Raw genomic sequence first — 24695 nt, forward strand, 5'->3', positions numbered from 1 at the left:
TCTCTTATTTTGCTTTTCAGCAAGTTTAGAACCAAATCTGAGCTCAGCCTATATGTAGTCAAATGAAATTTTGTTTGCAGTAGTTGAAAAGAAAGGCAAAAACATTAAGAAGAAAAGTCGAAGGTAAAACTTTGGGGGCTTATTTAGTTAGTATGGGTACCATAAAACGAGTCATTTCTGTGAACATTTAATTGGCAGCTTTAGCCATTTGGCACATTGATATTACAAAGCATAGAATTTCCAGTTCTGGCTGCTTGTGAGAAATGTTTGTAGTTTGAACAAGGAAATAGAGTAGTTTTGCTTAGGGCCTTAATTTAATGGGTCAGTGTGTCTATTAGGGCCTAGAGTCAAATTCAATTACTAAACTGTAAAAGTGACTGTGAATAATCTCCAATTAGCAAGCAGGATCGCTTCCAAGATTAGTAAAGACTTTTAAAGACTTTGCCCCTGGGTTACTATTTCACCTTTTGGCCACACCTGTAAATTTATTTATTTATTTAAAGGAAGACTACCTTTTTGTCAGTCCAATTCCTTGTTTAATTTCAAAAGCTAAGTGAGACCTGGTTGACTTAGTTGATTGTTCCTATATGAATAAAAGTTAAGAAGCTGAAGCTACTGGATCTCTAGTGAACCTACCCAATCTTGGCTCTGGAAACCTTGCAGCTTCTAGGAATGAAGATCAGGACAAATGGACATTAATTGTCAGACTGTATCCTGATGTTTATATTTATTTGCCTGTTATGAGCATGAAGTTTATCTTGTGTCAACCGCTTATAAGTTCCTCTTGCCATCTGATAGATAGCTCTGTAGAATTACAGAATCATGCACTGTAACAGCAGAAAATCGTTAGACATCATTGAATTCCACTCCCTCATTTTAAAAGGACATAGTAGAGCGGTTTAGGAATAGAGCCTGGGTGTGCGGAAGTCAACTCCACTCTGTGTGTGATTTCAGGCAAATCAGTTAACCTCTTTTTGCCTCTGTTGCTTATCTTAAAATGGGATAATAATGGTACCCACCTCAAAGGTTTGTTATAAGAAAATGGAAATTACAAAGATAAAGAGACTAAAGTTTATTTAGCACCTGTTATCTGCCAATGTGCTCTTTTAGGTGCTTTACATATGTATTACATCATTTAATCCTGAGGGGATTGTACTTTTCCTATTTTACCGATGAAATTATCTCAAAGGAATTAAGTTAGTTGCCCAAGGACACAGAGCTAGTAATAGCAGAGAAATGAAATGAAATTCAGTTGACTTCATTCTAAAGTTCCAGTTCTAAAGTTCCAGCTGTTGCTTTCTAGGATGGGAACAAGTACCTAGTATTTGTAACATGGAAATGAGTTGCCTTACACATATACATTTACAAATCGGTTGTTTGGAGCTATTTTTCTATAGAAACAGTGCTTTATGTGGTGGTTACATGCCCAGCTTATCTGCAAACACTACAATGTAATTGAAATACTGCAATTTTGTAAACTAAAACTGTTGAAAAAAATTGCTTTTGCAATTCTAGCTATTAAAAAAAAACACAACCAAAAAATAAGGGATGTATTTGAGATTCTATGGAGTTGCTGGTGGAAGGCTCTGGGTTCTGCGCTTCTAGGTTCTTGGCTTATGGCATATAAAAGAATTTAAGGACAGACCATAGGGTAGGCAAGGAAGTAAAGAACTTATTAAAAAACAAGAAAAGAGTACACAGCCCTTAGTCATGGCCTGTGGGCTTGCCCAGCACCTGGGGTCCCAGGTTAGGCTTTTTAAAACCTTTACTCCTCCGGGTGATAATGTTGGGGAGGGGCCCTGGCTGTTTGCTGTTCTGATTCATTGCCTTATGACCCCGCCTGTTAGCTCGCAGTGGCCCAATGAGGAAGCCTCTTTGTTTATCCGGGACTTCTCCTTGATCCTGTAGAGAGTTCCAAACACGATCTGTCGTCAGGGCCGGGCGGGGGCGGGGGGAAGGAATCCCTCTGAAGGTTTCTGGGGCGGGGTCTTGTGGCCATATTTTCTGCTGTGTCTGCTGTGACCCAAGTCTTTCCTTTCCCTATGCTAACCTGCCTCAGAGTGATAGTACTTTGAGAAAGCAGGTTTGGTTAGGGAGTGGGGAAGAAGATGGAGCAGGAGAATTCTGGTGGGGCCTCTGAGAAGCTTTAAGGAGCTAGGCATTTAGAGTACAGGAACGTTCTACATTTGATAACTCTTTGAGGGCATGCAAAGCACGTTCATGTGCATTATTTTCTTTCCCTTATAATCATGCATGAGACAGGACAGGTGGTGATGTCAACATAATTTTCTTTAGCAATATTTAGCTTTCTCTTGTTTATGCTTTTAACCATTATTTTTTTCATTAGCATGTGGTTGCCCAACTAGTCACCTGAATAGTCACAGAGTTTGTAAGTGTATTGAAGAAGGAATGAAAATAAAAGGAATAAGGCTTTCCTGAGCTAATTAATTGTGCAAGAATTAGAAGGAATGGAGGACAGATATGAAAGAGATTCTGTATGGTTAAATGGTAGAATTAAATGTTAATCTATTTTACTAATTATCCTTATCACTTTACTTATTTTGGCTGGCATTTATTTTCTGAACACTTACTATGCCCCAGTCACTGTTTTTTCAAGGCTGTGAGGGAAAGAGACAGATCCTACCCCAGATGAATTTGCTCTTTACTTGAAGCATCTACGAAAGAATACAATGATCCAGTGATCCAGTGATCTCTTCCCTCCCACCAGTGTTTATGAATCAGCAGTGGATAATTAAAAAGAGTGGGGATAATACTGAGTTCTCATTTTTTTTTTTTTTTAAGATTTATTTATTTATTCAATTTCCCCCCCTCCCCTGGTTGTCTGTTCTTGGTGTCTATTTGCTGCGTCTTGTTTCTTTGTCCGCTTCTGTTGTCGTCAGCGGCACGGGAAGTGTGGGCGGCGCCATTCCTGGGCAGGCTGCTCTTTCTTTTCATGCTGGGCGGCTTTTCCTCACGGGCGCACTCCTTGCACGTGGGGCTCCCCCACGCGGGGGACACCCTTGCGTGGCACGGCACTCCTTGCGCGCATCAGTACTGCGCATGGCCAGCTCCACATGGGTCAAGGAGGCCCGGGGTTTGAACCGCGGACCTCCCATATGGTAGACGGACGCCCTAACCACTGGGCCAAAGTCCGTTTCCCTGAGTTCTCATTTAAGTAATCTTTTTAGTAGCTAAATAAACTTGAAAACTAAAGGAGATTATTTGTGAAAAATAATCCTTTTATTTTCCATAATTTTAGCTTGTTTTCTTTGTCAATAAAGGCAAAACTAAAGGGTAGGATATGGGGAACCTTTATATTATGTAGCATTTGCTTATGTATGTTTGAAATAAAAATGGAAATCACTTTAAGTAGGAAGTGATATTCTAAATGAGTCTAAGAATATTTATCACATATATGTCTTGTTTGGGAAGTAAGGAAGTGCACCTGAAAACTTTGAAACTGAAATCAAATTCAAGTTCTGCAACTTTCTTAGAAAAGTAACCTCTCTGAGACTCCTTTTTAAAGTGAAGAATTTGATTTATATTGCCAAATTATTTTTCACTCTCAAATTCTCTATGAAATTGAAGGAATGTATATTGTGTTCCTTTGAGAAAGTTAGGGAGAAAGTGGGTCGTAGAGAGAAATTTTCTGTACTGATTAACTGTTCTGCTGTTAATTTGATGGTTGTCCAGAGAACAAGTATAAATGCTTGTGAAGTCTCTAGAATACTTTTTTTTTCACTTTTTAAAAATATGTTTATTAGAGAAATTGTGGGTTTATAGAACAATCCTGCATAAAATAGTGGATTCCCAAATACCACCCTGTTATTAACACCTGCATTGGTGTAGTGCATTTGTTAAAATTGACGAAAGCACGTTTTTATAATTGTATAATACTATTGATTATAGTCCAAGGTTTAGAAGACTCGAGCTGAGGGAGAGAATAAGATATTTGCAAATTGGAAGCCTGCCCACAGTATCTTCATAAATAGGGATCTGGTGAGCAAAGTTACTTTGCTAACATTTGTCTAGCCTTAGTTGATACACTCAGTCTCAAATTGGGTTAGGATACACAGCTGCTGCCACGGCATCTTAACTTTGGTTCTCAGGAAAGTACGTGGTATCAAATGAGCTGTTTGACAGAACTTGATGCAACATGGTTCATCTGCTTTTAATCCTTCTGATTGAGTTATTTATACACATTTAAGTTAAATTGTTGGCAGTTGATCAAAATTTGAACTTTTCAGGCACTAGTGGTTTCTCATTACTTCACAGATTATTTACCAAGAATATCGTTGATACCTTTTAGAAATTTAGTCTATATTTTTCTCTTTATTCTCTTTATGAAGGCCATGCATACTCATTTTATAAAAATCTGCAAAGTATAGAAAAGGATTAACAAGAAAATAAGAATTGTCCAAATTCTGCCTCCCATAATGTGTTTCCTTCTAGTCATTTTTTTTCAATTGTGGAATATATATTTGGGAGAGAGTGGGACATTTCATTATTAGTGAAATAGCTGAGGCATAAGTAACATTTCACATACTACTCATGATATTGGGGAACTTGTCAAATGTTCTGTGCTCATTAAAGATAGACTCTTATTGGTTAAATCCTGTAGCACAAACTCAAATAGGTAGTGAGTGAATCAGGCCGGTTATAGGAACCAGGGAGTGGTGGGGCCTCTGGTAAACTGAATAATGCAGAACTTGACTGAAGAAAAAAACTATTACTATCTCCAGCTTATTTTTCCCATGGGGAAACAGGATCCAGTGTTACCAGATCTTCCTAATTTTCAAGAAAAACTGGAAATCAAGATGTTTTTTGATGCAAAATTTCCCATTTTAAAAAATACTGTACCTTTTCAAACAAAATATGTCTCTGGGCTAGAATTGGCCTGTATACTGTCAATTTGTCACTCTTGACATAAACACTTTTCAGACTTTTCAAAGCTTCCATCAAGAAGAGTACTTTTTTCCTTTATTTTTAAAGTTTTAGATGACATAAATGTTATATAAAAAATATAGAGGATTTCCATATACATCACTTCCTCTCCCTCCCACGTTCTCCCCCATAAAAAACATCTTTCATTAGTGTGGTACATTTGTTACAATTGACAAACACATATTGAAACATTGCTACTAACTATGGTCCTTAGTCTACATTATGATTTTTACTTTGCACCGCACAATTCCATAGGTTTTGACAAAATGTATAGTGTCCTTCATCTGTCACTGCAATACCATGCAGAACAATTCCAGTGTCCCGAAAATGTCCCATGTCACACCCATTCTTCCCTCCCCCACTCCTTAGCATCTCTGGTGACCACTGTCTTTATATCCGTGTTAAAAATTATTCTATTACTAGAATAATAATAAGTCTACTTTAGTCGATTTGCATTCCCCCCTTACGTTTGTTCATTCCTCAGTATTGAGGATTTGGGGATGGTGGTACCCACTTTGTTTCTGACTGAGAGGGGCTTAGATCCCATGGGGCAGGTGGATGGAACTGTCTTGCTTGCTGTTGTGGATACTCTTTTTTGGGGGGATGGGCATTGTCCATCATCATCCTTTTGTTAGTTGTCCTTGGTGAGTCCCATGAGCTGGAGAGTAGGTGTGGCTGCAACTCTGCTGAGATTCAGGGCTCAACTGGCATATGAACAGACCAAAGATTAAGTCTCTGGGACATATATTTAATGGGTATAGTGCTAATTATAAGTTCAAATAAAAGGGACAGAAGAGCCATTTGTAGGAAAATTATAAATGAATTTAACTCTGATACATTAGGGAGATAGGTTATCTTATATTCCAAGGTAAGGCCCCCCGATGGGCTGCCAATTTCCTGGGGTTGCCTGCCCTGCCTATAGTGTCCAGATAGATGCCTCTAGAGCTCTCAGGAGCAGCCCTATTTGAGGCATTGCTTACTGTGGCAGTCAGTGAGATCCTCCTGAGACGTGCATAAGCATAACCTCTGGAATGACCTCCTGACTTATATTGAAATCTAAAAAGGGCACTTTTACCACTAATAAGGAGGAGGTGATGGACAAACAACATACCAAGGAACCAAGAGTGCCTACAACTGCAAGCAAGAGAGTCCCATCCATCAGGTGTATGGGACTGAAGCCCCCCTCGATTAATGGTGGAGTGGACATCACCATTCCAGAGTCCTAAGGATTGGGGAAATGAACTATGGACTAAAATAAACTTACTAGTATTCTGCTGTAGACTTACTGCGATTCTGGCAATGGAAAAAATACCATTGTTGTGGAGGCAGTGACCCATGGATTAGGGATTAGGGAGAGGGAAAAACAGGTGTAATAGGGGGGCATTTACGGGACTTGGGAATCATCCTGAATGACATTACAACAACAGATATTGGCCATTATGTATCCTGCCATAACCTACAGAGTGGAATGGGAGAGAGTATAAACTACAATGTAAACTATAACCCATGCTTAGTGGCAATGCTCCAAAATGTGTTATCAATTGCAATGAATGTACTACACTAATGAAAGATTTTGCTAACATGGGAAAATGTGGGAGGTGTGGGGAATGGGGCATATGGGAATCCCCTGTATATTCTCTGTAACATTTATGTAATCAAAGTATCTTTTAAAAAATAAAAAAAGTGAAAAAATAAAATAAAAAATCACTTTTATAAAAGAAAGTTTAGAGAGGAGTTGGATGAGGAAGTTCTAAGAGTGGCTTAAGGGTGTTTTTCAGTCTGTCTAGATATAAGCATGGTAAAACCCAGATACCCACAGAGATCACACAGTAACAGAAATGAGTGAAATGGACTAGATATTAAGATTACAGGGAATGGTACAGGAAGTATATTCTTCTGCATGGGACATCCTTTGTGAAGTCCCATACAATTGTTCCTTGCTGAAATGCAGGCCCAATATGGTAGATATTCAGATATTTCAAGAGATGTCAGCAATTTAGATACAGGTGAATATTTTTTTTTTTTAAACCCTGTGTGGAACAAACAAAAACTACCTATAGCCAAAATTATGTATGAAGGCCACTAGTTTGCAACACCTGGCTTAGGTCATTTTCTCCTAATTATGTTCTACAAATCCTAATTACATTGTAGGTTAATAGGTGTTATTAAAAAAAAAAGTTCGTGGTCAAATTAATTTGGGAAATAGTGAGATAACACAAAATTAAACAGATTCCCTGACTGAAGTTTATCTTAGATCCCTAAGAAGGCTAATGTGCATTGTAAATGCCAAAGAAGAGGATATAACTTACAGATACTAATAATTACAGTTATCGCTCTAGTGCCACCCATTTCCCCCATCATTCCTCTCCTTGCAGAGGAAGAGGTCTTTCTACCTGTTCTCCAAATTCTGTCCCACCTGTCTCTTCAGGGACCTTGCTTAATAATCAGTCTCTCTTCCTATCATCTTTCCTTCAGTCTGTCAACATGCTTGGTTTTCTCTTATTTAGCAAAACGATACCTTTTTCTTTACAACATGACAAAAATTAACTCCAAATGGATCATAGGCCTAAATGTAAGCAATAAATACTATAAGGCTCTTAGAAGAAAACAAAAAGATTAAATCTTCATGACCTTGCTTAGACAAAGCCTTCTCAGATACTACACTAAAAGCATGAATGACAAAATGGAAAATAGATAAATAGGACTTCATCAAAATAAAAAACTTCTGTGATGCAAAGGACACCATTAAGAAAGTGAAAAGACCCACAAAATGGAGAGAAAATATTTGCAAATCATATATCTAATCATATATCTAATAAAGGACTAATATCCAGAATATGTAAAGAAGTCTTACAACTCAATAATAAAAAGACAAATAACTCAATTAAAATATGTGCAAAGGATCTGAATAGATGTTTCTCCAAAGAAGAAATACAAATGGCTAATAAGCACATAAAGAGATGTCACCATCATTTGCTACCAGAGAAATGCAAATCAAAACCACAGTCAGAGCGACACAGTTCTGTTACCCCTGTTCTCATTTCAGACATTTTCTTCTCAGCAATTTTCACCAACATGTTCTTCAAACAGCCCGGTATCCTAATGCTGTGTCTCTTGATTTCATTCATTGTTCACCGGTTTTAGAACCACCTGATTGCTTGTTACTTCCGGATTCATTTCTCTAGCTAAGGCAAGTGAACTGTGTAACTATCCATTTGCTTATTGGACATCTCCACCTGAACATCCCAGTTACTAATTTGTTTCCCTCCCAGATCTGGCTTTCTTCCTGTACTACCTATAGACCCAGTCCTTTGAAAGCCTGGGAGTCATCCTAGATTTTTCCTTTCATCCTCCACATTTGAGTGACACAGAGAGTCATCTCTCACATCTTTCCTCTTCTCTCCGTTCACACTGCTGATACTTTAATTCATCTTTGGTTTATCTTTCACCAAGACGCTTAAGGTCCATGAGATCATCATGGTCTGCCGTACTGGGCATGTAGTTTGTTATTTAAATATTTGTTGACTGGATGAATGAATTAACAAATGAACTTTTCTTCCCAGTTTCCTTCTCTCTGATCTGTTCTTCACATTGCTGTTAAATTTATCTTTTTTGAAATGAAAACCTAGTAATGTCTTTTGCTTAGACCCTCTAAGTAATTTTCTGTTACTTAGAGGATAAAGTCTAAACCCATTGCATTCATACCTTCCATGATGGAGCCCTCTTCTGATTCCCCAGCTTCCTATCCTTTCCACCCAGTACCCTGTGTTCCACCTGGGTGGCTCTAGGTTCCCTGAACTGGCCATGCTTTCACATAATGCTGCCTCACCAACTGTTTTGCTCCTAATCCCATCACACCTGGAAATTTCTTCGTCATCCTTCCTAGAGAGTCTTCCTCTGTGAAACCTCCCCTATGTCACTGACACACAGCTGAAACTTGGATGTAATTCTATTAGAGCATACATTACATAGTATTGCAGTTATTTAAGTGCTTGTCTTGTAGGCAAGGACTGATAGAACTTATTTTTGTATCCCCTTGATATACATAATGCCTATCACATAGGAAGTACTCAATAAGTGCTTGATTATATGAATGAATGAGAAGAGCTCAGCATAGGACAGAATCCTGATTTTTCTGGGTATATAGCTTCTCTCTCTCTCTTTTTTTTTTTAAGATTGATTTATTTATTTCCCCCTCTTCCCACCCTGCTATTTTTGCTGTCTGTGTTGTCTTCTCTTCTCATTTTCTCTCCTCTAGGATTCACTGGGATTCAATCCTGGAGACCTCTGATGTGGAGAGAGGTTCCCTGTCAACTGTGCCACCTCAGTTCCTGGCTTCTGCTACACTTCACCTTGACTCTCCCCTTGTCTCCCTTTGGATGCGTCATTATCTTGCTATATGACTCACTTGAGCGGGCACTGGCTTACCACGTGGGCACTCGTGTGGGCACTGACTTGCTGCACAGGCACGCTTTCTCTTCTTTTTCACCAGGAGGCCATCTTGTGGATGATATAAGGGGCACCAGTGAGAGGGTGAAAGGAACAGCACAAGACCATCATCACTGCAGGGAAACAATTAATATGAAAGTGTTGCTAATAGTGGGTTATGTACCTACATTATTATTATCCTGTGTGTGTGGCCCAGGCTCAGGACACACTAGGCCCAGATCCACATCGGATTGGTTGTTCTTCTTTTTCTTTTTTTTTTTTTAGGAGGTACAGGGGATTGAACCTGGGAAGCAGAAGCTCAACCTCTTGAGCTGCATCCGCTTCCCTGTCCTTATAATGGATTGATCAGCCTAACACTTGTGCCATAAGGGACATAACACTTGAGCCAAACTAAGGACATGCAGATAGTGCCTGTTCTCTTGTCTGGTCACAATCAATTGGCCTTATAGCTTGGCTTACATTTCCATCATATGTGTCCTGTTGTCTAAATACATGAAAAACCCCTGTTGGTTAGCCTCTCCCCACCACACTTTTAAATGTAATACTCTATATAATTACTTTTACGGTACAAATCAGTAACAGTCCTCCCTGGGGTGTTTTGTCTTGCTGTTTTCTTATATATAATCTAGCTAAAGGAGACATTTATATTAGCATATTTTTAAAGTCTGAGTAGTGCGTTGAACCAGTTGAGCTTTTTTTGCTGGAAAGAAACCAAATCCCTCTACTTACTGAACCAGATTGAGTAGGTTGTGATGAAAGGAATAACAATAACAACAGCAGAAGACAAAGGACCTCTCACATAGAATTGTGAACTGAAGTCACATGTTGGACAAAAGATATTTAAATTAACTACTGAATAAAGTAAGAGCTCTTCAAAAGAAACAGGGCTTCCTGCCAAGCCCCCTAAAAATGCCCTCAGGCCTCTTAGTCACTGTACCATTATTTCAGTTTAAGTGTCTAGGGATGTTTTATTTCTTATCTCATTCTCATCCCACCACCTAGTGGACACATATTTGGCACTTATTGCCTGTTTATTGAATTGAATGGAATCTGTCCTCCAGTTAAAGGCAGTGCTCTGAAGAAGAAAATAAAAGAGAAATAATTTTAGCAGTGACTAGACCCAAAAAATCTGTTTCTCTCAAAACTGGGATAAAGTTTAGAAGCAATAGAATGTATTATTATAAAGTTAAGTTCCTCCAAAATCGTTGTTTTTAAAAGCTTACTTGAGGGAAACGGACTTGGCCCAGTGGTTAGGGCGTCCGTTTACCACATGGGAGGTCCGCGGTTCAAACCCCGGGCCTCCTTGACCGGTGTGGAGCTGGCACATGCACAGTGCTGATGCACACAAAGGGTGTTCCCCGCGTAGGGGAGCCCCACATGCAAGGAGAGCGCCCCGTAAGGAGAGCCGCCCAGCGCGAAAGAAAGTGCAGCCTGCCCAGGAATGGTGCCGCCAACACTTCCTGTCCTGCTGACGACAACAGAAGCGGACAAAAGAAATAAGATGCAACAAATAGACACAGAGACCAGACAACCGGGGGAGGGGGGGGGGAATTAAATAAAATAAAAAATAAATCTTTAAAAAAAAATAAAAAACTTACTTGAAAAACCTTCTCAGAGCTGAGACTTGACTTATTTTTCTTTCCTCTATTTTTTTCCTTTACCCTGTAACATATAGATCTTTTTTATAGAGGTAATAAGATTTATTTTAAGATTAAAAATTAGACATTTGATTTAGTTGAACCCCATAATCATAAAATGGATAAAATATACAGGAAATGAATGCCTTTAAATTTTGTGTTTATTAATCATTGTAATAAAATGATTGTTCCCCCAAAAGGCCTTAAGGTAGAAAAACGAAACTTAAAGGTAAGTTTCCTTTATTAGAGAGGCTAAAAGGGAGTTTGGTCAACTCATAATAGACAAGGAAGGAGACACCTAGCTAGGTAGATCACAAAGTGTAGAAGAAATATTTGAGTGATTAAATGATTTATTTAAGGTCACAGAGCCATTTATTATCTAAACTGGAATTAGAAACCAAGCCCCAAATTTCCATGCATGTACTCTTAACATGTATGTAGTAAAAACATATGACTTAGCCAGCCAAGTATTTTGATGACGTTTACATTCAAGCCCTGGTGCTGCACAGGTTCGAGAATCTAGCATTGTGACTGACCTGCTTGTTTGCAAAGCTGTAGCCTGTATGGGTAAGTATGCTTCTCCATACTAAGGCAGACCTCCAGGAATGTGTTTGCATAAGTCATCAAAATTCCAGCCAGATAACAAAGAACATTTTATGAATGAATTTTCTTAATTGTTTGTTCTACTGTATATTTATTTGGAAAGGATCGTGCTATAGAAACTGTTTCTGTTTTGCTGGTGTGGGGAGTGAGTAGGAAAGTACATTTCCTATCATCTCCTGATTGGCAGCTTAAAAACTTGGAGGTTTGTCTTTGGGTCTCCAAGATAGGCTTCTCCAGTTATTCACAAATAGATGCCTAGAAAGGACCTGTACATTTTTAGAAACTGGATTCTTTGGAAGCTCTTGACTTGATTCTTCAGCGATCAGGATACTCAATTGGAAAGATCTAGAACAGAGGATGACAACTTTTTAATAAATGGACATGTCATGTTCCATAATCCTCTGCTTTTACTTGGCACACAAAGTCTTTCTGAAGCTCACTTCAGTTTACTGGTCTCATTTCTTGTACTGAAGGCACACCAGCCTGTCTTTCTTGTCCAGTCAAAGCACGTACTCAAACACATCTGGATCTTTGTCTTATTCACTAAGCTTTAGCCACTCTGGCCTCCTTCAGGTTCCTTGAATACACCCTGAATAGACCAAGTTTATTTTTATTCCCTGTTCTTTCTGCTTGGCTGGCTGATCCCTCACTTTCTACCTAGCAAATTCTCTTTTTCCAAGCCTAGCTCCTCCTTCTGTGAAAAGCCCATTGTAGCAGTTTGATATTATTGATTAATTCCAAAAAGAAATATTAGATTTTGTTTATAAACTGGTTTTTTTCCTCTGGGCATATGAGATTATATTGGATTCAGAGGTTTACCTGATTACTTAATCAAGTAAACCTCTTGTGTAAGTGGGGTATTGAGTACCTGCCCCTTGGTGGTGGTGGGGGGGAGAGACTCGCAGATAAAAAGCATGGCAAAGGACAGAGTTGAGCATTTTTGATGTTGGAATTTGATGCTGAAGCCTTAAGCTGGAGCCCTGAGAAGAGAGGAAGGAACCCAGGAAGCCTGAACCCTTGTCAGCAGCCATCTTGCTCCAACATGTGAAAATAGATTTTGGTGAGGGAAGTGACTTATGCTTATGACCTGGTATCTGTAAGCTCCTACCCCAAATAATTACCCTTTATAAAAACCAACTGATTTCTGGTATTTTGCATCAGCACCCCTTGGCTGACTAATACACCCATATAGCAAAGGCATAAATAAAGATTATTCAAGCAGCTGCATGAAGTATGGCTTAGAAGGGGAGGCAGGAGAAGGTGACAGGAAGACCAGTTTTAGGAGACAAGCAGACAATGAAGGTCCTGTAGACCTGCACTGTCCAATATGATGGCCATTAACCACGTGGCAATTTAAACTTAGATTTGAATTAATTAAATAAAAGTGGGGAGCAGATGTGGCTCAAGCGGTTGAGTGCCTGCCTCCTACATGGGAGGTCCTGAGTTTGTTTCTGGTACCTCCTAAAGAAAACAAGCAGACGATGAACAAAAACAATGAGCAGACAACAAGCAAAAAACCACAATAATGAGCAATGAACAAAAACACATGAGCAGACAACGAGCAAAAACAAATGAGCAAAACAATGCACAAACAGATGAGGGAGCCAACAGAGGGAAGCTGATAAAAAATGAGATAAAAGTTAAAGCTCAGTCCCTCAGTTATACTAGCCACATTTCAAGTGCTCAGTGGCCTCATGTGCCTAATAGTTACTGTATTGGGCAGCACAGATTAAGTAGGACATTTCTGTTATGACTGACAGTTGGACAGCACTGCCAAAAATCAATTCCCCGAGTAAAGGTGGCATTCATTCTAAATAGTCATGTTTTATGTGTTGTATCTTATAAATAGGGCTGTTCATTGTACCTAAACTAATTCTAGGCTGAATAGATTGAGAATTGGAGAGATTGTAGATATTACCAATGCAGGTATGTGTACAGCTTAGAATAAAGAAATCAGATTTAGTACTCATCACTTAAAAACGAGGGGGGGAAAAGCTTTGAAGTAAGTATCCTGTATCACTTGAGTATGTTTTATCTATTTCTCTTCCCCCTTTTGCCTCCACTCTTAAAAAAAGTCATAGAAGAATTAAATAAAATCATTCTTTAGTAATTACCTCTCCTAGGGCCAGAATATTTGCTATTTGCAAGCCACTTGAACGGCTTTACCCTTGGATGACAAATCTTTCTCATATATGAGCCTTCTAGCATTGCTGCCTTTGAAGACGTTTCATTTAAATTATTTAGTTTATATGATCTTGACATTTATTTGACCTAGAATTCATTTTTGTTTTCTCTTTTTCTTCCAGCCCTTTCCTCTTCCCATACTCAGCCCTGGCCCCCAGTCAGGAGCAAGTCCTTTTAGTTCTGTCTCCCAAAAATATCACAACTGTGCTTTCTTCTTCATCTCTACCTTCACGTCTTCTTCTAGGTTGCTCCGCTCTCTCTGGATTACTCCAATAGCTTTCTAATTGATCTCACTATTTCCTCTCTTGTCCCTGCAATCAGTTCTCCATGATCTTCAAAAAAATAAATCACCTTTGCATTTATTTGCTGCTGTTGTCTCTGAGTGATATGAGCAGTTATACGCATGGGATAAAATAATATTGGGCTATTGTAAATCAAAATGGAGTAACCATTTCATCTCTTCTCCATGGTTTAGACATTGGTAAAATCAATCAATCAGTCAGGGGAGCAGATGTATCTCAAATGGTTGAGTGTCTGCTTCCCATGTATGAAGTCCTGGGTTTGATCCCTGGCATCTCCTAAAAACAGATGAAAAAACCAGCTCTCACTGGGGAGTGGATGTAGCTCAGTGGTTGAGCACCTACTCTCATGTATGAGGTCCTAGGTTCAATCCATGGTACCTCATTAAAAAAATAAAAATGAAGTAAACCAGAGCATATCAATCTTTTGTTAAGAATCCTGCTTCCTTTGTACTGAGAAAAGATTTCAAACACCTTACTATGGTCTAAAAGGCTCTTTATAATATGGCCTTTGCCTTCCCCCCAACTTCACACTTCCCTTACTCACTAAGCTTCAGCCACTCTGGCCTTCAGGTTCCTTGAACATACCTTGAATAGACTAAACTTATTTTTATTTTCTGCTCTATCCCCAAAACCTAGAACAGTGCCTGGCACATGTAGTTGTGCATAACAAAGGTTTATTAACACTGAATGAATGAATGAATGCTTTCTAAAGGAGGTATAAGAAAAATGTGCCTTCCCCACCCCCCATATGTATAATATGTATGTATAATAAAAGGAATTTCCATGTGTCTAAAATGTGAATACTGTTGTAGGCCCTTTATAGTTAATGTGAACCAGTGACTTTGTGGCTGAACATCATCTTTTACTTCATGAAGTCATGGCCCCCAGCTTTTTGAATGGTTGGTTTTAGCTGGAAAATAAAGCGAACAATACATCTGGAAATATTCTGTCGTGTTTTGATCTGAGAAACTCTAGAGAACCAGCTGCTGATTTGAAAGGCTTTTATTATGATACAGACAGTCTATTGTCTGCAAAAGCACTGGCTATTACACAGTGGTATATGTGTGCTGCTTTTTCTGAGCTGTTAACTTGAGAGAAAAACTTGTATTCATTAACTTATGCATGACTTGTATTTCTTGAGAATAGTTTATTGTGTTATATTCTTCAGCTGATTTACTGTGCATTTAGAGATTTTCTTTCCCTGTTCTTTTTTTCTTTCAAGTAAATCAAATGTTAGATGGTTAAATAGCAGGTTTGAGATACTTTACATTCTGGGTTGTAAAAATTTCATAGATTTCTGCACTAATATGTGGTTTATATTTATGACTTAATACTTCTAGGTAGCTTTATGTTGATAAAATGGGTAAATGTTACCATTTACTATGTTAAATTTATACTTCTTGTAGAGTGCTTTATAATATTTGATATAGTGAAAGAAAAATTAACATCCAAACCCAGCATAGGAAAAATTTTGAAGGAAGTGAGTACGTGTATTATTTATAATACACATGTGTGTACATACATACAATCTGGTTAGTGTGATTTTTAATACTTTGATATAACCTCTTCTTTTTGGCCATTACTATTTATGTAAAATGACATAATTAATAAAATTATTAGGTAATAGGAAATAATTGCATCTAAATGTGAGCGACTCTGCAAACAATACTACTGCTGTTAACATTTTGTTTTCTATTTTCAGTGTTTTGCCTTTTACACGTGGACTTTTTTGTTTTGTTGTAATTGTAGTGCATTTATTATTTTCTCTCTCCTTTCAAATGAAATATAATATCATAAATGTTTTCCCATAATCCTGAGTCTTCATATCCATTGCTTTAATAGCCCACAATACCCAGGGTAAAAGATATGTCATAATTTACTTGAACTGCGCCTCACTATTGGAGCAATGATTTTACAGATTTTTTTTAACTTATAACTAATTATAAAAGTGAATACTTTTGTGAATACTGTTATTCCCACACTTGGTATTATTGCTTATAAGAGATATTCTCAGAAGCGGAATTCTTAAATATCATTTTTATGATGCTTAGCACACATTACCAAATGTTTTTTTTAATTACCATTTTACCAGATTACCATTTTATATCGCCAACTGCAGGGTGGAAAGTTCCCTATTCCATTGTAGCATTCAGCATTACATATTATTTCTTTTTAAGTTGCTCTGATATTGGGGGAAAACACCATGTTGTTTTAATTTGAATATTTTTGATTATTGGTAAGTTGCATATTTTCATGTTTGGTTTCTAGTTTCAAAGTCATAGTAGCTTCAAATATTTTTACCAGTCCTAGTTACTTCTGTTTTTTTCTATATAGTCACTTTAACCTAATTCACTTGATCCATGTACTTCATTGTATTTTTTTGAGATACCCAGAGTTCGTCAGTGAAACACATATTTTCAATGATGAATTTCTTTTTTTCTCACGATGCCTTTATTTTTTTTTTAAGATTTATTTTTTATTTATTTCTTCCCCCTCCCCCTCTCCCGTTGTCTGCTCTCTGTGTCCATTCGCTGTGTGTTCTTCTGTGACCGCTTCTATCCTTATCAGCGGCACCAGGAATCTGTGTTTCTTTTTGTTGCGTCATCTTGTTGTGTCAGCTCTCTGTGTGTGCGGCGCCATTCTTGGGCAGGCTGCACTTTCTTTCGCACTGGGTGGCTCTCCCTACGAGGCATACTCCTTGCACGTTCACAATACTTATTCTGGAGAAGGAGAAATACAACATTATGGTTGTACTCCTTATTATCCAAGTATATTGTAGAAGCATATTATGGGAACAATTTTAGTAATTTCAAAATAAAAAAATCCGTAAATTTCCTTTGAATTCTGAAACCCCAATGATAGATTATGTGTGAAGTATATGCTTCACATACATTTAAGTAAGCGTTTTTAAAAGCCTGAAAATTCAGATTTGAATTATGACCCTTTTTTCCTCTCATAGGTTGGAAAAGAAACTGTTCAGACCACTGAGGATCAGATTTTGAAGAGAGATATGCCACCAGCATTTATTAAGTGAGTAATTAAAAATTTCTTCTGTTGCTAAGCAGAAGTAATTCTGTAGTTAGGAGGAAAAGTAACTGATTCTAGGAGCAAACCCCCTTCCATACTGCCCCCCCCCCTTTAAAATATAAAACATCTGTCTACAATTGGAATTTCAGCTTTTCATCTTGTCAGCACTCAGCTTTCCTCCTGTTGATTTTAGTCATTGATATTCAGCATTTTGGACATAATAATTTTTAATTAGAGCATGACTTCCGAGTTTTGTTTTCCACAATAGAAATAATTCAGAAACATATTCTGACTATAGCATATGTGAACTTGAATGGTATACTAAACACCTTTGCTTGGAGATAAGGGAATACCAGTAGATACAAACTTTCAAAAAAATGATTGTGACACATTTCAGTAGCATTTGAAATTTGTTTTATTTTCATATTATTTAATACTTGTACAAATAATTTCCAGACATCTTAACCCATCCTAAATAAAATGAGCAGCAATACTATCTTTGATTACATACGTTTTCTCAGGTTATTGATTATGATGTCTCCAAATGATGGCTTTGTTCCATGTGGCAGTCAAGTCATGAGTACAGGTAAAGACTGATGCATATGACAATGGAAACTGAAGTGCAGAACTCCTACAAATCAGTAAGAACAAGGCAAGACTATTCAGTTAAAAAAAAGGGGGGAAATCTGAATGGGCCATAAACATGAAAAGGTGCTGAATTTCATTAATCATCAGGAGAGTATAAATTATTTTATTATAAACCTTTAATTCAAAAGTCTGACAATATTCAGTTGATGAGGATGTGGAGCAATTGGAACTCTTGTACATTGCTATTGGTAATGTAAATTGATGCAGCCACTTTGGAAAACAGTTTGGCATTTAGTAAAGTTGAAGAGAGGAAGTTCTACTCCCTGGTATATTCCCTATAGAAACTTGTGCACATGCACACCAAAATCCATATACAAAAATATTTATATCAGCATTGTTCATAATGACCCCCCTGGTCTATCTACAGTAGAGTGGATAAAAACAGTGATAGTCATAAACTGAAATATTAATCTGTAATAAAATGGAATGAATAAATCTCAAATAATTGAGAGAAATGAACAATATGTAATTAGATAGAATGGTTCCATTTATTTAAAGTCCAAAAACATGCAGAAGTAAACTATATTTCTTAGGGATGTCTATTTATATTGTAAAAATAGAAATATAGGCAAGGAAATAATTATCACAAAAGCTAGGGTAGTGGTACCTGTGGGAGGAAGGAAGACAGTTATATTCAGGGAGAGACACATGGGGACTTCTGAAGTGGTAATGTTTTATTTCTTGATTTGGGTGATGAGTTACAAGGATGTTTGTTTTATATTATACATATGGTTTATGTAATTTTATCTGTGTATGCTATATGTCACAATGTTAAACAAAGCCAAAAGTGTTCTTTTATCCTCTTTGTGTCCTATTATTTCCATTGAACAAATGCAAAATTTTCACCCATATTGATGTCTTCTTTTTAACTTGAGTGGGTGCTTCTACCGCTACATTTCTGTTAATTTTGTAAAATGTCTTCATGTGTCAGGAAGTAAGGTACAGGAAGCATCTGTTTTTTGTAGAAGCTGTTTTGTGGTTGTATCTTTTTGACTTGCCTTTATTGGACTTGCTGATTTCCAAGATTCTTTCCAGTTCTAAGCTCTGTGAAGCCTATCATGCTATTCCATCAGCATGGTAACAGTGGGAGGAATCCTATGCTGTCAGTTAAACATACCATGATTTAACTTGCATTTATCTTACATTAAAAGCACACCTCTTGTTTATACCAGGTTGTCCCTCACACCCTGGAAGGTATAGAGCATGATGGGATAGTTTGTACAGCCTAGTGGCTTTTGACATCAGGTGGGTAATTGGACTAGATGGCCCCTAAAAAAATGTTCCTTTCCACCTTGAGATCATAGACTATGAATATCATTTGGTGTAAATGAATTTCATTAGGAAAGTCATTTCTGCTCATTCCCAGAGATATATCCTTGATGTAGGTTTTGTACTCTCACAGGTTTCTTGGGAATTTAGAAAAATTAAAGAGAAATATGTCCTAGTTGTGATAAAATTTTCAAAAAATTAACTAACTTGAAAGTAAAAAAATTAAAACTTCATTGCTCTCCATTGGTAGTAATTAGGGCACAACACCTTACTCTCAAAATTGGTAATAAAATGGAAGAATTAAGCATTGATTCTGCCTTTCCTGTACACGCTTTATCTCAGGGTAATAGTAAGGGAATTCTAACCAATATATAAAGGAAGGGATGACAGAATTGTGCAACTTTTAGCAAAACAGCTGATTCAGGGAAGGATCATCAATGGATGAAACCATTCTGGGATTTTTACCTTCATCCTGCCATGGGGAAAAAATCCAGAACTCCATGGGGACTCAGGGAAAAATAGTTTATTATGACCAATTCAAAAATTTACTGGGCAATTTTTAAAAAGTATATAACTTAATATGCCATACTCTGAAATATTACTTGAAAACAGCCTGGAGTACAAACAACAATATGACTGTGGTTGTCAAACAGATTTGGGGCAGATAAATATTCTGGCGATTTAAAGCATGATGCCTTTTTTTTTACTTTTCTTGCTTTTATTTAGAATGCAAAGTTGAAGCAGAAAATAACTAAAGTAGATGCCTTGACTGGGAGGGGGAGGGGACAGAAAGAGAAACAGATGGAAGCAATTAATGACATCCTTGGAACTGTTGAGTAGGACATTCTTTTGGGCTGTTTGGTTGATGTTTTGAGTTTCCAGGGCATGATAGACTGAAGCTTTCTCTGTATTCTACTTTCACAAGGATTTCTAAATAGTGACTGCTTAGGCAACAGTAAGGAATAAAATAAGTTTAAAAAAAATTGTACTTAGTTTTAACCTCTGCTCCTACAAAGTCAGGGCTTAGAAAACAGAAGGCTCTTGGTCTGTAGATAGAATTATACCTAAGCCACCCAATATATATTTAAAGAATTTTCAAGGAAAGATATGCAATTTTCAGTATTTTTGACATTCTCAGGATTTAAGATTCTCAAAATCAAATCATAGGCTATTTGTGTGACTGGCAATTAAAGGCATTTTGGAATGTTGGAGAATGTGTAATATAAGTTAAAAAGTATATATTTGAATTGTAATTGTTGATGGGGGACCTCCCATCCTTAGGTAATTCCTTATTGTAAAAGTGAGAACTGTTTTAATATAGAACAAGATTTGCATTGTCATAGGAAAGCTTTCTCTTGGGTGGAGCAAAAGTTATCTGATCCCTGCCAGGTAGAGTTCACAATTTACTAATGTTACCCAAGATTGCAGTAATAGTCACACTGTTGCACAAGAGGTGTAGGGTTGCATAATTACCATGGAAATGTCTGTGCTCTTCATTACTTCAGGAGTGCAAATGGCCCTTGTTAAAATACGTATGACTTGTCCAGTAAGAAGTCATTTTTTCCTTTAGAGGCTGTCAGCAAGGGAGTCAGCTTGTATTTTATGTCATCATCCTCCTCAGGCAGCAGTCGCAGTAATTACCATTTATGTGTAATTGATTGATTAATAGGCTAGAAACACTAGATGGTTAATTAAGTTTATTGATTGCCTTTGTGGGTCTAGCATGCTAGATGCTACATAGAACAGCAGTTCTTACCCGTGTATACGAATGATCACTTGTGAGATGTGTTATTAAATACAAGTAATTTTTTAAAAAGTAAACTTTATTTCAACTTAAAAAATAAAAAAATGAAAGGCAGCTTAACAAATTATGGATGCATTACACTAAAAAATTCTGTCCAAGCACATTTATCCCATTTAATCCTAAAAACAAACTTAATTGTTTCTCCAGTGTTCAGAAAGATATATAAATGAGCACAGATTGGTTAAATGACATAACCAATGTCTCCTTGTTAATGAAGAAAATGAAGGGAAAAAAATCATATTCATATTTCATAAAACTAAACCCTATATTCTTTTTTTTTGGCCTTTCACATTTATATATTACCTTTTTTTGCCTTTGCTACAGAAATATATTACTACTATCAAGTAATTTTTAAAATAGTAATGTATCAAAATTTGCAAATGTTTTCAGTGTTTTTTTCCTTCAATAAATTGAGTATATTCAAAGTCACATTTATAATAATCCACTCATTTCTGATCACCAGGTTTTTTTTCCCGTCTTCCCTACTTTCTATAGATTATAATAGACTCACTTGCTTTTTACTGTGCTTTCTTCAGTGGGAGAGAAGTTAATGGATTTGTAACTGTTGAGACTGGAAGTTGTGGATCATCCCAAGTACACCTGTGGGGGTGAAATATTTGTGATATTCATTTTTGTATTATGGAGGAACAAAGGTGGAAAACTGCTGCAAAAAAATGAAAAGAAAAGAAATACTCCTTGGCCAATATATAGGATGAATAATAAGTGCAAGTGCTAAAATGAAGAATATACTAAGTGTCAAACTGACCAGATTCGTTTTCTGTCAGTGTGGATTTGCTTCAAACTGATTCTTTATAGGAAGAAAGTATTTTTTTTTTTTTTTTAAAGATTTATTTATTTATTTAATTCCCCCCCCTCCCCTGGTTGTCTGTTCTTGGTGTCTATTTGCTGCGTCTTGTTTCTTTGTCCGCTTCTGTTGTCGTCAGCGGCACGGGAAGTGTGGGCGGCGCCATTCCTGGGCAGGCTGCTCTTTCTTTTCACGCTGGGCGGCTTTCCTCACGGGCGCACTCCTTGCGCGTGGGGCTCCCCCACGCGGGGGACACTCTTGCGTGGCACGGCACTCCTTGCGTGCATCAGCACTGCGCATGGCCAGCTCCACACGGGTCAAGGAGGCCCCGGGTTTGAACCGCGGACCTCCCATATGGTAGACGGACGCCCTAACCACTGGGCCAAAGTCCGTTTCCCAGGAAGAAAGTATTTATGGCAAACTATTTTATTTGCCTTGGAGAAAATGTTATTGCAGTATATATTGGAATTTCATTCTTATTTCTGCAATGGAACAGAAATGAATAAGGGAGGCAGTTTTTGGATCTTATCCAAGATCCTATTCTGTTTGGTATTTGAATGCATCAAAAGGTGTCACTACTGGGTATCAACTCATTGGAAAGGGCATAGTGCACATTTGTCAATTGGCAGGCAAATGACAGTATCATTTAGAACTTGGAAGTGTTGTCACTTCTTGCTTTAGTGCTACTCTGAACAGTCTGCTTGAAGTCATCAAAACTTGGATTGATTCACCAGCTTGGACTATTTTTGAAACATATTGTAACATCTAGGCATTCTCAGTAAGAGAATGTTCCTGAAATACTATGTTTTTTCAGGGTGCACTATTGCTACATGATTGCATTAACAATATTTTCTGGTTTAATCCTTAAATTTTGTCAGTTCAGTACAATTACAGTCTATATTTGTATTATTTTACCATCACTGAAATTCACATGCAAAGAAAAATTTGAAAAGGGTCAAAATATGTGAACACTTACTTTAGATCTCTTTTGACCTAAAGTAATAGTGTCATATTTTTAGATCACCAGCTCTTATATTTAGCTTTTTCTTTGCTTATAATCTTGAACACTCAAAATAATTTGTGATGAAATTGATGTTTTTAAATTCTCTTATGGGTGAAAGTGCCCAGAACATCTTTATTTAGAATTCTTTGATCATTCCACTGAACACATTTTGCTTGTCTGAGCCTGGTGTATTATTCTAATGTTTTGTTTTTTTAACTCAAGTTTTTTTTTTTTTTTTATTTTTTTTATTCTTTCCATTGCTTTTTAAAAATATTTTTGTCTCTTAGCATGGGTGACCAAGTTTTTGTGAGATAATCATTCACATCTGCCAGCTGTCTTGCTGCATTTTTGACCTAAAGCAAGCATATTTGAACTATAAATAGTTCACCTTTGGACTTGATATATTAAACATAATTTCACAGACTTTCTCAAACAAAATAGTTTGGAAAGTTTTGAGACTTCTCAATAATGAAACCTGAGTCATTTTGTTCTACATAGTTTGCCAGGGATTTAACCCTTTGTTTACTTTATAATACTTTTTATGATTAAGAAATAAACAAAACTTTAAACATGATACTTTGTTTTCCAATGTCTAGAGAGTAATCAAAATCACAGAATTGAAGGGAACTTAAGGAGAACTTAAGGGAATTCACATTTATTGAATATCTATTGTGGGCCACGTGCTTATATATTTTCACTTTCTCAAATAATTCTCCGTACAATGACTTCAAGGTATTGAGGAGCTCCTTTTACTCAGATTTGACAAACTTTAACTAACCCATGGTCTCTCAGCTAGTAATTGGCAGGAAAGGTTTTTGTTAGTGGTCTCATGGCCTCCACATCCTGTTCTTGGCACAGTCTAACCTTCCAGGAAGTCATCTGGTCCATCCCTTGGTCTCCAGACAGTACTAACTCTTAAAAAATAACAATTTACACTTTTTCTAAGTATTTCCACAAGAAGGAATATTACAGGTTATGATTTGTGATGTACTGCAATGTCTTGCATTTCTTAAGCTGTAAAGGAATAAAGTCAGAAAATGTTCAAAGTTAAAAGGAATTAGAAATTAATCTAGGAAACGGACTTTGGCCCAGTGGTTAGGGCGTCCGTCTACCACATGGGAGGTCCGCGGTTCAAACCTCGGGCCTCCTTGACCCGTGTGGAGCTGGCCCATGCGCAGTGCTGATGCGCGCAAGGAGTGCCCTGCCACACAGGGGTGTCCCCCGCGTAGGGGAGCCCCACGCACAAGGAGTGCACCCATAAGGAGAGCCGCCCAGCGTGAAAAGAAAGAGCAGCCTGCCCAGGAATGGCGCCGCCCACACTTCCCGTGCCGCTGACGACAACAGAAGCGGACAAAGAAACAAGACGCAGCAAATGGACACCAAGAACAGACAACCGGGGAGGGGGGGAAATTAAATAAATAAATAAATCTTTAAAAAAAAAAAAAAAAAAGAAATTAATCTAATTGCTTTATTTTACAAATGAATTGTCATCTGCTATTCCTACGCCACTCTCCAAAAAACAAATACCAAAAGCAATTATTATCTTGACTTTTCCTGTAGAGAAATAGTCTCAAGTCAAGAAGTTCTCAAAATGTAAAATCTTAAAACTGCAATAATTTAAATTCTTTATTGTTCTTTCCTATAAGAACAATATATAATATATAAGAGAGCCTTATATACATAATTCCTTTATCAAATTTCTATGAGCTGGAGAGTTTATGTTGTAGTTATTTAATCTACTTCATCTTGCAAATAAGGAACCCGAGAGACTCAGAGAAGCTAAGTTCTTGTTGAAAGTCGCCTATTACATAAATGGCAGAGGCAGGATTCAAATCCTGAACTGTCTAACTCCAAGGCTTGTGCTTATTCTTGTAGGCTAAGCCCACTTTCTCACCCTTCTTCACAAGAATCTCTTGTAATAGTTATTGTGAGGTTCAAGTGAGTGAGAGAATATATGTGAAAATACCTGGAAAAAAATAAACACTAGGTGATTATTGGAGTCCTTCCTTATTTTCTCAGT

General features: G+C 37.3%; 1 protein-coding gene and 1 non-coding gene across 3 annotated transcripts in view; both read left to right on the plus strand.

Moving 5' to 3' along the window:
• VCL (vinculin) overlaps positions 1-24695 on the plus strand; it is a 110070-nt gene that overhangs the window by 21876 nt on the left and 63499 nt on the right. For both annotated transcript variants that reach the window (XM_058299084.2, XM_058299085.2), the window contains exon 2: positions 17079-17149. In XM_058299084.2, the coding sequence (XP_058155067.1) occupies positions 17079-17149 (71 nt within the window). The remainder of the gene's footprint in view (positions 1-17078; positions 17150-24695) is intronic.
• LOC111763336 (small nucleolar RNA SNORA20) lies at positions 14169-14298 on the plus strand. The gene has a single exon (XR_002796222.1). It is a non-coding gene; the product is annotated as a small nucleolar RNA SNORA20 (small nucleolar RNA).

This window comes from Dasypus novemcinctus, chromosome 6 (genome assembly GCF_030445035.2).
Source record: "Dasypus novemcinctus isolate mDasNov1 chromosome 6, mDasNov1.1.hap2, whole genome shotgun sequence".
Taxonomy (NCBI): Eukaryota; Metazoa; Chordata; class Mammalia; order Cingulata; family Dasypodidae; genus Dasypus; species Dasypus novemcinctus.